At 49.1% G+C, this 12,712-nt stretch overlaps 1 protein-coding gene and 1 long non-coding RNA gene across 4 annotated transcripts in view; one reads left to right on the forward strand and one right to left on the reverse strand.

Moving 5' to 3' along the window:
* The window catches only part of DOCK11 (dedicator of cytokinesis 11), an 82,318-nt gene extending 72,175 nt beyond the window's left edge, over positions 1–10,143 (reverse strand). For all 3 annotated transcript variants that reach the window (XM_084534387.1, XM_084534386.1, XM_084534388.1), the window contains exon 1: positions 10,004–10,143. In XM_084534387.1, coding sequence (XP_084390513.1) covers positions 10,004–10,105 — 102 coding nt within the window. In that variant the 5' untranslated portion in view covers positions 10,106–10,143. The remainder of the gene's footprint in view (positions 1–10,003) is intronic.
* LOC311443843 lies at positions 3,055–6,226 on the forward strand. The gene is made up of 2 exons (XR_014697540.1): positions 3,055–3,685; positions 5,161–6,226. It is a non-coding gene; the product is annotated as an uncharacterized lncRNA (long non-coding RNA).
* Positions 10,144–12,712: the final 2,569 nt, after the last annotated feature.

Raw genomic sequence — 12,712 nt, forward strand, 5'->3', positions numbered from 1 at the left:
GTTTGTCTGAGATCCTTTTCTCCCATAATTACAACAAACATAATCAGATTGACACAACTGTACAGAAAGTGAAGGAAAAATGTTTTGTTCAAGGATATTTTAAAACAGAAACCAAGGGAAAACTATCAGAAAGCATGCATATTTTCAGTCCTTTCAGGCTGTCTCTCACTTAAAACAAACAATACCTAGAAAATAAAACAATTTGATGGCAAACCCCTCTGGTCTGGCTCTGTTTTAACCACTATGCTCATCTGTTTGTGTTGACACCAGCCCTACGGTGGCTGCCAGCGCACGTTTCCCATTGCACAGCGGAAGCCAACCCCAGAAAAACCCACAGCCCCAGCGCAACGGCTGCAGGGTGTTTGGCTTTCGCTTCTCCCTGCAAGTGCCGCGCTGCTAACGGCTAGCGCACGCATTGCTTCTGGGCTTGCCCTGCGTGATGCTCAGCCGTTCCTGCAGCACTTCCTTCGCACCTCTCACTGAAAAGCTTGCAGGCTCAGCAGCACCCGGGACATCAGTTTCTCACTTCCTCAGAAGGGAAAGCTTCAGCCAGCAACAGGAATCCATGCTCATGAAGCAGCTAGAGACGCAAGGGATCCGTATAAGAAAAGAGATGTTTATTTAAGGTACCTACGAGAAAAGGAAATAGCGCAGACCACGTGCACATGTAAATGTATTGCCTCACACTGTACAACTGTTCTGTAAAAATTAGTGAGCATTTTATAACTGATTTATTTACTGCTTCATCTGTTGCAACCCAGTAATGCACTTACGTGCAAAGCCTAGCGAAGTCCAGATTTTAAAATAAATCCCAAGGGACCAAGTAGGTGAGATACACAGAAAATAGACAACAAATTAAATCTGGGGAATTGATTCAAGGCTAAAGGGGCAAATAAAGGAAGTGCACAACTACCCCCTGCCCATAACAGTCACAGTCGCATCACTTCTGAGACTGGCAGCAGCCCTCGTCAGAGAGGCACCACTTCCTACCACAGTATGCAATCTGGAAATGCAAAGATACCACTCAGAGAAGAAAACTCCTTAATTGGGGTTTTGCGCACGAAACCTGACAGTCAATGGGAGAATTTATATGGAATCTGGGAACTGAAAAAACCCATTTGTCAACCTCTATGGACATGCAGAACTGAGGAATTTCTATCCACAGAAAAACTTTTCCAAAGTCAAGGGTTCAAAGATCACAAGTCACGGCACTCTCAGATCGTTTGGTCCTGAAGAGTTTTTTATTATTGTTTTTATTTATTTAAGTAGCACATTGGTAACTTTTCACTTTCTCTGCCCCCAGTTCCTGCACTGCCATCTGATTGCATTTACAGGCTCTAGCTCAAGCTCGCAAGAGGGCTAGGGTACTTCATTTAAAAAAGCTGAGATTCACATGTAACTCATTATTCCAGGAACCTGGGTATAAGGCAGAAAAACAAAAAGTGAGAGACCCTGAGCTTGCCTGTTCAATGTCTGGAACTGTTGTAACCCAGTGCAAAACCAAACAGTATCTGAAGCTGAGGAAAGAAGAGGTGGAAATGGAGAAACAGGGGAGGAAGGGCAAACAGGGCGACAGCGTTAGTCAGCACAGATGGCAGCAGTCACAACACGACGCAGCCTTGCTGCTGCCAAGGGGTTTGCAGACTTCTTAGCAAAGCCACATTTTGAGGAGAAACCAGGAGGGAGGCAATGAGGCAGCTCTCACTGGGTGGCGGGGAGCTCCTGCCTATGAGTCTGCTGCAAACTCAGCCCTCGGCTGGATGGAACAGCTGGGCACAGTAAGAGATGCACAGAGACGTGCTACAGTAAAACCACAGGGATGAGAAACAGTCAATAAAGTGGGGTAGGAGCAGGCCAAAACTATTTTTACACTGGCCAGAGAGAAGGAAGTTTAGAAACATGAGACAAATGCCTAGACAGGAATCCTGGTTGTGCTGGAGGAACAAAAACACTGCATCCCAGGAAGAGTGCAAGACTCTGCTGTAACCCTGACCCAAAAGCTCTCAGAGGGCTTTGTGTGAATGGCATACAGGGCTTATAGGTGGAGGGGTCGGGTGCACGGGAGGAAGCACTTCTGAAGGCTGAGATGAGTCTGGAGACAGGGACTGGAAAAAGGCTTTTTTCCATGCAGCTTTTATGGGTTTTGCTCAGTTGTTTACTCCTCTTCCAGCAGCAAACAGATCTCCTCTGCAGCGGCACAGGCTCCCTGAGGAGATGTTAGGTGCTGCCTTCAGCAGGGTACCCCAGCAGTGCTCATCCTATACCCTGGCACAGGTATGTCCAGGCTCAGACCCAGCCCTTCCGCATGAGGAGCAGAGGGAAGGATCAGTGCATCTCTGTGTCAGCAGAGCTGCACCTGCATCCAGCTGAGCATCTGCTGCAGAGCATGAGAGATGGAAACACAGCGCAGCTTTGATTTTCTCTTCTGAAAATAATAGTGTTAATAGAAATTGGCAAAAAGCTACTGGTTTCCATGGGACAGCTGAATTTCTGCCAGATAGGAATTCTCAAAACATTCTGTAAGCACGGGCATGCTAAAAAAGGGAACTAGTTATTATAATGACAATAATGCATGATATTTATATAAGTTCTTAACTAGAGCATCCCAAAGTGCTTTTCAGATGTCACTGGTATTTCATCATTTATTTATGTAGTATCAGTTTTATATTTAGCATCCATCTCCAGAAGATCCAGCTTCAGAACATCTGAAAACAATTAATTGCACACAAGCAGAACCCCTCCCTTTCCTGCCTGCTCTTAAAAAACCCTTGTTTTTCACTCAAGAAATCTCATTCGCACTGGGCCGAGCCAACTGGGCAGCCACTCCCCGCAGGCGAGCAGCCCCGGGAGGAGGCGAGCTGCTTCTCTGCCCAGCTAGGCACCAGCCCATGCAGCACTGCAGGGGGAACCAAAGCAGGAAGTCACAATCTGATTTTGGGTTGCCTTAGCAATAGAGTGAACACCCACAACAGTGAAGTCAGGCCCCGGGGATGTCAGTGGTGACTTAACCAGCTCAGGAAATCATGTCAGCGCCCATCTCAGCTCTGCCTTTGGGCTGCAGCGGCTGCAAAGTTAAACCACGTTCTCCCCAATAAACACATGGTGGCTGAGTGCTCCAGGAGGGTCTCTGAGGCTGCTGGACAGGCTCTGCAATGCTTCGACTCGGCTACAGATGAAATGCTGTTGTTGATGGAAGCACCTCCAAGTTTCTCCCAGGTGAAGACATCCGCACAAGCTCCAGCATTATTCAAAGGGACAAGGGAGCGTGGAGAAAAAGGTGGAACTGCAAGGGAAACCTGAGCCAAGAGCAACTTTCCTGAAGCCCCAGCCTGCTGTGGGAAGAGCCAAGACAATCATCTCCCTACAAGAGGAGGAGACTCCTTTCTTCTCTCCTGATTCTGCATACAGCCTGCAGCAACTCTGCAGATGTGTGGGGCTGGATTGCACAAAAAAATCAACACTCGTGGATTCCCCAGTTCTACCAAACACCCGAGAGAAGGCACAGCTTCTGCCATGCTGCGGGACCTTGCTGCTGCCTGGGTACCCCTGCCCCAAGCCCTCGGCATGCAGGCTGCAGTCCATGGCCTTCATCTGCACCCTGCTAGCACAGCTCCAACCTGCATCCCAGGCTCCCAACCACTGCCAAAACATAGGAAGGAGGATGGAGTGCTCTGTATTGAAGCAGGTAGGGTCTCCTTCCACACACAGCTGCTCCCCAGGGATAGCCCTGTGGCAGGAGTTATTAATAGAAGAGAGAAAGAAATTGCAGTTCAGCAAGAAAGGAGACAGGGGTGAGAAAGGGGTTAGGAACGAGCAGACCTGACCCCATTAGAGAAGCAGCAGGAGGCAGGGAAAAATGGTAGAGATGATACAGGGCTGTGCTGAAGGGAAGAGGAGTCAGCAAGGGAGAGCTTTGATTTATACTTTTTAAGGGAATGAAAGAGATGGAGGGAGATGGCAGCAGGGAAAAACACTCCAGCGTTTCTAAGATGACAGCGATGTCCACAAAGGCATACAAAGCCATCCTTCTCTTCCTTGGCCAGAACAGCAGTGAGGAGGCAATTAAGCAGGGAAATCTAAAACCACGCATATGCTCCAGGAGTGGTTGCTGTTCAGCTACTGTGTGTGATTGTGATTTGCATTCTTAGGCCACAGAAATGTCAAAAGCCTTGTGCAATTTTGCATCATTAGAGATGATAAATCAGTGTGCAAAGACTTAAGTGAAACACTCTAAGATACACCAAACTGCCTATATGAAAGGATGCTGTAATATGCACTAGAGCAGCCCAGGTTCAAATGATCCTGGTTCTGGGAGGGACTCTGCAAATATCCCCAGATACCAGAAAGAGATGAAACAAAGCCCTAGAACTGTCCCCTCACTGGATTTTGAGCACATCAAGTCCCCAGCTGCATTGCTGGCACTAGCTGCAGGCACCAAGAACAACCATCTGTTCCAGGCGTTTCACTGCATTGACGGTGGCAGGTCGGGGCAGATGCTGTCAATGCAGGGACACCTGTAATTTCATGACACTGCCTCTGGCACAGGACAAACCGTTCTCAGCCTTGTCCAATGAGTGCTAAAGCCCCGGCCATACAGCCAGCAAAAAGTGGCAAGAGGTACATGCACATGAGTTTAAGGGCTGCCTGGTTTGCTCTCTTCCTCAGATGAATCATATTTAAATGATGCTTTGGGAAGGGTAAGATTTAATACCTATCAGAAGTTTGCTGTAGTCTCCAAAAACTTCCAGAAAAGGCTGTAGTGACCACAGCTCAGACTACAGTACCCATTCCTCAGCACACAGGCATGCATGGGGGAGGTATTGCTCTCTCTTCCGGACTGGGCGTTGGTAGGAGATTTGCTAAGAAGTGGCCCCAAATAGCTGTGTGGTGTAGCAGGGCCCTTGCTCCTCCCTGTAAAGTGGTGCCCTTCATCCAGAGCACACCCCAGTTGTGCTCACGCAGGAACAAACCAGGCCACTTCCACTGCATGCACTGCCCAAGGCCATGTCACAGCAACCAGCCGATGCTGAGCTAAATTCAGCCCTTCACAGTACACAAGCCCCAATTCAGGAAAGTATGTGATTAATTTTAAGAATGTGTATAAGTTTTTTCTTGACTAAGCCCCTGTGAGTAATAATCTCACTGTGTGCACTTCCACAGAAACCACTCGAGCAAGCAGTAGCGGCAGTCTCTGGAGGCAGCCAGCCGCAGCAGGAAAGCCTGCCCCAGCTGAACCGGCAGCAAAACTCCCACCCACTGAAGTAAGGGCTGAATTTCCTCCCTTGTCTCCAGTACATCTCTTTTTCTATTGAAGTTATGCAAACACAGAGCACTGACTACACCCAAGGGGGAACATGCATATAATGTGTCTCTCTTCAGCACTAAGATCGCTACGAGCAGTGCGCATAAACAGTCTGCACATTGATCAAAGCAAATTTAGATAATTAAAATAGGATTCTATGCAGAAAGCTGATTTCCCCTGCATGAGTACAAATTCAGTCACATACAATATAGATTAAGACGTTAAAAAACACAAACCACACACACACAGAAAGAACAAAGTGCCTTTTTGCTTCAAGTCAAAACCTTCTTAATATCTCTCTTTGGGAGCTTTTTATCTCCTATTTTGTGTCTGCCTGAAACTGAGCAACACATACCAACCCAGTCCCACCAGGATCAAATAAAAGCCATCTTCTCCTCCTGGCGTGCTGCCCACAGTCTCACGGTGCTGTTACAGGGAGCACATCCCATAGCACCGCGTAACACAGGAGAGAAGATGCTCTGGATTTGAACACATCTGTATGGCAAGGATTGATGCAGTTGTTTGCAAGCAGAGGTCCTCCCACATTGCAATTGCTGGGAGTTCACGTGCTGCCAGACGTGTGGCTGAGAGCTGTGAGTGTGCCTGAGCGCGTGGGGCACACAGCACCAAGCTGTGCCTGCGTGCACAGGACACATGTCACCGAGCTGCGCTTTGGGATACCCCACAGAGAGGGCTGACACCCAGCTTGGGGAAAGCCTGCACAGCTGCAGGTGCCCAGGTACGATGCTCTGGGTCTGCATCCTGTGTAAACCTCTGTGGTGAAGCAGTGAATGGGTCTTCAGTTAATCTGCATAGAAATGATCTAAAGAAAATCAGAGTACTTGGGGGATACTTACAATTACCACCAGATGACTGGTTTTGGCAGCACTGTGGGAAAATGGATTGTCTGGGTTTTGTCAAACACTTCTTCCTGTGATCTCCCACATTTCGTTTCTCTGTCACAGCACAGCGAATGACACCTTTGGAAAGCCTGCAACTGGCTTGAGACCACCCTCACCCCGCCAGGGCCCAGCCGCTGCTGAGCGCATGGCTCCTGTGAGGTGGGGAGGCACAGAGAAGCCTTGGCCTTATGCTCACCCAGGTCAAACAATGCGAGTGACCATGTGCAGCTGATCTGCATCCTGAGGCAGCAGGCAGAGCCTTTGCTATTCTTCTGGCAGTGCCACAAATTACAGATCTCATTCAAGCACATGCACTCTGCTCAACTCTACAGTACCCCGTAATGTTTTGAGTGGAAAGCAAAGATGGGGCAAGGGAGAGGTGCACAGGCACCTCTTCCAGGCCAGGGAGCATGGGGCTCCATCCTCCTGGTGAGGGCTGAGCTCTGTCCCACAGTGCTGCCATGGCTGTGCAGGTCCCACTTTGGCAGGCAACTCAGTGCAGGTTTCCCCTGTCTCACCACACGACCTTCCCGTTAATAGTCAGCAACATACCAAACGTGGAGAGGAGGGAGATTTCATTGAACGTCTGAGCCAAAACGAAGAGTGTCTATTCACTGTCAAAGGTCTCCTGGCTGCTCCTTTTCTTGCTAGAGGTCTGGCCTCGCTACCCCTCTCAGATAGCATCAGCACTTTGCACTCTGGCTCTGAAGTTGCAGTTTTAACACAGTATTTTACTATTGGTGCCCCAAGGTTTAAACTGCAGGTAATCCCTTAGTTAAGAGTGGTGTCAGTTATCATACTTATGCTTTGACTGTTCTTCTTTTTAACCAAATCTTAGTATTTTTTTTTCCTTCATTGTTTTGCATGTCATTTATCCCACCAGCCAATTGAATGCTTTTGCATTTGTCTATTTCAACAGTGACCTTGTTTGTCTGTTATTCTGCCAAATCTCTATCCAATGATTTATAATTGGTAGCATGCATCAGGGACCATTCAAAGCTGAATTTGATACAATCTGCCCTGCAGCTTTGCAAAGAAAAGTGTGCAGACAGAATCGGGGTTCCCACATGCCCTGGTGCCTACAGCACCCTAAGTGCTTGCAGCAGTGCTTTGTAGGGCTGTGTGTGCTTTCAAGGGATTCCTGCTGAAGTCTTTTTTCTTGCCAAGATCTCCTCTACAAAACCCGTCTGTGAACGTGATGCAAGGCCAGAATGACAGCCAGCACACTGGGAACACCAGCGCAGGAAGAAGAAAGAGAACAGCACCAAGTGAAAGCTGTGCTTCATCCTTCCCCATCCAGGGGGACTGAATTGCCTCTGAGCTCCCCACCACAGCCTAGACTTTTCACTGCTACAGATCAGGATCACAGCTCCCCTTAAATCATGACAGGAAGAACAACGACTGCATCCTAGCAGCTGGTGCAAAGGGCAATGGGTGGGACATGGGCAACACAGGCCACCTCAGGAAGGCTGGGAGTGAAGCTGTGGGCAGCCTCTCTTTGCTGGGAAGCCCAAGCACCACACTTTCTGCTGCTTCCCTTTCACAAAAGAGCAAAGCCCTGCCAGAAGTTACCAACAAAACTCGCATTGATTTCACTCCAGGTTTGCACACCAAAGAGAAGAACAGATATCCTCATGGTGCTAGGTGAGCGTAAATGGGAAACCAGGAACAGAAACAACTGCATTGCACCTGCAGGACAGCATTTTGGGAGCTGCATCACGCCAGATGTCCCACTCACTCAGGGTGGCCTTGCAGGAGCGCAGTGTTCCTGACTGGAGATGCGTCTCCTTTGACGCACAAATTATGGCTCCACACAGGCTGACCTTTTCTGTGACGTTAAAGGTTCTTCTCCCTGAGATGTTTTCATTTAGCAGTATTTCATTCACTGACTGCAAATGGCGTCTTACTCCAGACAGTTCCTCCTCTCAAGGGAGTGCCTTGAATGCCCAAAATGCTGAGCTCCATCTACACAGTAATGGACCTTTATGGTGCCCACTCCTCCTGCAGGTGAAGCTGTGTGATCTGGCACATGCAGTGTTAGCTCTGCTCCCCACCCCTTGTCTCATCCACGTTAACATTCACAGATCTCTGTGGACTCAGCTACAGCCAGCACACCTCAGCACAGACATCCGTCCCTTCCTCACAAACGTGATGATCTGGCAGATGCAGAGGAACCACCTTGTCCTTGGAGAAACCTGGGGAGTATGCACCTCACACATAGCATTTCAGACACCTGCAGTGATTATCTGAGACAGTCCTTAAGCTTACACTACCTCCTTCCACAGTCCCTGAACGCTGCAGCATCTTATGGCTCTTCCTGGTGACGCAGAAGTGCTGGGATTTATCCCTTGCCACTGAACTGTCAGAAGCAAGAAACTCTGCCAAGCCCAGGGAATCAGAGACACCTTCCCTCAACCTCCTCCGGCGCTTGGCTGCAAACACACTGAGCAGCACAGCAGCCCTGGGGGATTTGCCTGCCTGAAAGGGAATGAGATAGAGTTGGCAGGAACAGTGTGGGCAATGAAACCCTAGAGAGGCTCAGAAAGAGAGTGGCTGCTGACAGCTGCTGGACTCCGCTGGCTCCTTTGGGTTGCTGTCAGGATTTCATTTATTTTCATCTGCAATCCCACCTAACCCTCCAGTCTATTGCAGAGGGCACCCTGCACAGGCCTTGTGTAACTGTTTGCCTGTAGGATACCAAAGCTCTTTAGCTCCTAAACAAGCTCATTTTAAACGAGGTTCCATCAGCTTCCACAAAGCATTTGTCTCTATGTATTGTTGATGAAAGAGTGAAAGCAAACCCCAAAGGAGCCTCTAAAGATCCCTGAACAACTGCACACAGGAAACAATAGCCTTGGCACAAGGAAATCAGACTGTATTATTACCATGATTTTTTTTTCAGCCCTAGCAATTAACACATTTACAAGAAAACTCTATTTTAAAGAGAACTGTTAAAAACCCTCCACTTAGCTCACACACCACTTAATGTGCCAGTAGAAACTGAATAGGAATTATTCACTGAACTTGTATTGTACTTTCTGCATGTCCCACTGAACAACCTTCCATCAAAGTCAAGGTCAAGCGTGATTGCATGCTAGAGTAATTCAATGAGCAGCAGTGAAACACATCCAACAAAGCCCAGGGAAGCTTTGAACTGACCCAAGCATCCACCCAGGGTACCACAGCTAACATTTGCACAGCTGTGAGCACAACAAAGACAACCTGCTGCAGCATCCCACAGGCAGGGATGAAATGCATCTGAGAAAGCACATGACTTTCGCCCCAGACGTTTGAGCGTGATTCCTGGGATACATCACACTGCCCCTCATGCCAATGCCCACATCCCTCTCACCTTGCCAGGCTGCGCCCTTCAGTCCTACCCTATTTATTTGCCAAATTTACATTGCCTGCACCCTACCAGGGTGAGCTCCAGCACCTGTTCGCTCGCTGCCCTGCACTGATGGCTTCTTATTAATTCCCGCTCCTGCTACGGGAGCGCTACCTAACCCTAATCCTAAACGACAGAAGCGCCGGTTCCTGCGGTCCTCGCATCTCCGAGCGACGTTCAGACGGGCACAGGGACTGCAGGTGGCCCCCACCTCCCCCATCCTCATCCCCATCCCCTGCCCAGCCCTTTCCTTTTTCCTCTTCCCCTGCTCTGAGCATCCCCTGCCGCTCTCTACCCCTTCCGCCACCGCTCCCCAGCCTGGGCGCGGCCCCGGCGGGAGCTGCCCGAGGTACCGCCGTGCCGAGCCCGAGCCGAGCCGAACCGTGCCGCCCCTCCGCGCCCCGCACTCACCAGGACGAAAGAGCTGCGCACCGCCTCCGACACGCTCTGCCGCAGCTCGGCGGCCGTGCCCGGCTTGCTGAGCCGCTTGGTGAACTTCCTCACCTCCGCCATAGCGGCATGGTCCGCGCCGAGCCGAGCGGGGCTGCTGCGGGCAGGCGGGGCCGGGGCCGGGGCCGGGCCGGGGCCGGGCGGGGGCCGGGCGGAGCCGCTCGGCGGCTGCGGGCGGAGCTGGGGAGGGCCCGAGCTCGGCTCCCGCCCCCGGCGCGGCCCCGCTTTGTCCCCGCGGCAGGTGCCGCCCGGCCGGGGTGCCCGGGAGCGGAGAGGGGGGAGGCTCCGTGCAGCTCTGCCCCAGGTGGGTCCCTGCTGTAAGGTTAAGCTGGAGCCGGGACGAGATCGTGGTCCTGAGTCTCTCCGGGGTTGTGATGATAGCAGCCGTGAGCCCAGCTCTCTGGCTGCAAAAACAAGCAAAGCAGCGGGGGTGGAAGGAAGGGTCCTTAGAAGTGAGATTAATTCCTGGTCCCGCTTGCTTTAGCGCCTTGCATTGTTCCCAGGATGGTGATCTTGAAATTACAATAAAGGCAGAGAGATCCATTGACTTTTATTTTTTTAATATACATTTTGCACCTTAATACCTTTCTTTTAAATGCTTTTGCTTGTTTTTTATTGTGTGCTTTGTCTGCACAGTAAAATATTGAATGGAATAGAGCTGCCCTGTAGTCACAGCGTTAAGGAATTTACACATATTGTGCCATATGGCTGATTAAATACTGTTCACAAGGACTCCACTGGAATTAGAGGCACGCTGTCAGTCACACAACATATAGAGAAATCGGTTAGATTGTGAGAGCCAGTCTGTAGGGGGGCAATGAATACAGCCATTATGATCCAAACCATTTAAAATGTTATTTGTGACTTCTAAAGCATGCAAGAGAGTTATTGTTCTGCTTTTTAGCAGTTCACTGAAGGGGCAGCAGACACCATTTCATATTAAGTGTTGCTCTGATTTTCTACACCAGAGGCAAAACAAATCTAAAAGTTTATCCTTTAATGTAAAATATCTACTAGATGAGGGACAGGAAAAGAAGGGGGCTATTAGCTGGAGAATTAACATTTCACAAACATCCTTTCACTAGGCTTTTCCAAATCTGTCTAAATTGTTTCTGAAGAAGCAATAAGCTTTCTGAAAAACAATTCCAGCTGCAGAGCACTGAGGTTCACTTCCTTATCCCTTCACCCGTGCACATTCTTGCAGAGATTTTGCCAGCTAAAGTGCCACACTACACAACCCCACCGACCACACTGTGATGAGCCGGGCTATGGCAATAGTGCTCAGTCACCTGGCTGTGAGAGGACAGGGAACACAGCATAACTTGTGTGCGTAGGGCTGCTTGTCCTAGAACAGGGCAGCCTTTTTCATGCTGCCTGCAGGGAACAGCCCCAGCCCCTGTGGTTGCTTAGGGCAGCCTGGGCACCACAGGAGAGCATGGGCCAGCACAGCACCTCTGATCAAGGACCAGCACTTAGAGCAGTGCCATTTCTGTCTTTGGTTTGCTAGATAGGAAGAGCTCTGAGAACTAGAACATTTGCCAAAGGGCTAAGAAGAGCGTTGTGATGGGTCACTTGCAATAAAATCATCCCTAGAGCACCCACCCTTGTTTATGCAGTGAGAAGCAAGAACCTTCCAGTAAGGTTATGAGCTTGGTGTGGTGCCAGTGAGGAGCTCCGTCTGATCAGCTGCACATCAGCATCCCACTCAAATGAGCTAAGAAGCCATGAAAGACCAGCAAAGAGTGAGGCTGATTTTTGGAGCTAAGCATGAAAACAAAAGGAAAACAGAAATAATGGGAAGGACACATCACATGAAAACAACATGCAGAAAGCTCTGACTCCCTCTCAGGAAGTTTGAACATCAGAATATGAGTTTCAAGCACAAGGAGTACTATGGCAAGATAACAGCAGCCACAGCATCACTGCAACAAAATTATAACAGTTATTATAACTGCAAAAAGCCCAAGGTTGCAAGACTTGTATCTCATTTTGCATGGGGAAGAAAGGCCAGAGACTGTTTTTCAGAAAAAAAAAAAAATGCAGATCCCAGTTTAATTTTTCAAAAAACAGTTTAGTAAAATATTTTTTCAGTGTATAACTTAGTAATGCCCAGGCTGCTGCCTTCTTCCATGTAAGCATCAGCAGCCTCTCCTTTGCCTTTAGAAGATTCCAACAAGAGCACCCAGCACCAGGCTCTCCAGCTGATGGGTTACAACTGACAGATCGGCTGCCTTTTTCCCAGGCACGTGCACGTGCATTTACTGGGAGCACAGGAACTGCAATGAACACCAGGTCTTCTGAAGAAATAGTCTTCGCTGCAGTCCAAGGTTGCCTTTAGGATTGCTCTTCCTGCTTCCGTTGTCTGTCACCCTTCACTCATCAAGGTCAGGCAGGGAACTCCTCTTTCTGAGGAGAGGCAAAATCGACAGCCTGAATGTAGAAATGTACTCTGCTACTAACCAGGCTTTATGGTCTACCCAACCTAAAAGGAAATTTCAATAAAACATAAGTAACAGAACAGACACAAACACACAAACAAACAAACAAAAGTAAAGCTTCTAAAACAACATGGAGTTCACAGCCAGAAGAGAACTCACAGCTGATGCCAAACTACCTCCAGCCTGTATCAGCTTTTGACTACCAGCTTTAAAAAAAAAAAAAAAAAAAAAA

This window comes from Aythya ferina, assembly GCF_964211825.1.
Source record: "Aythya ferina genome assembly, chromosome: 13".
Classification (NCBI taxonomy): Eukaryota; Metazoa; Chordata; class Aves; order Anseriformes; family Anatidae; genus Aythya; species Aythya ferina.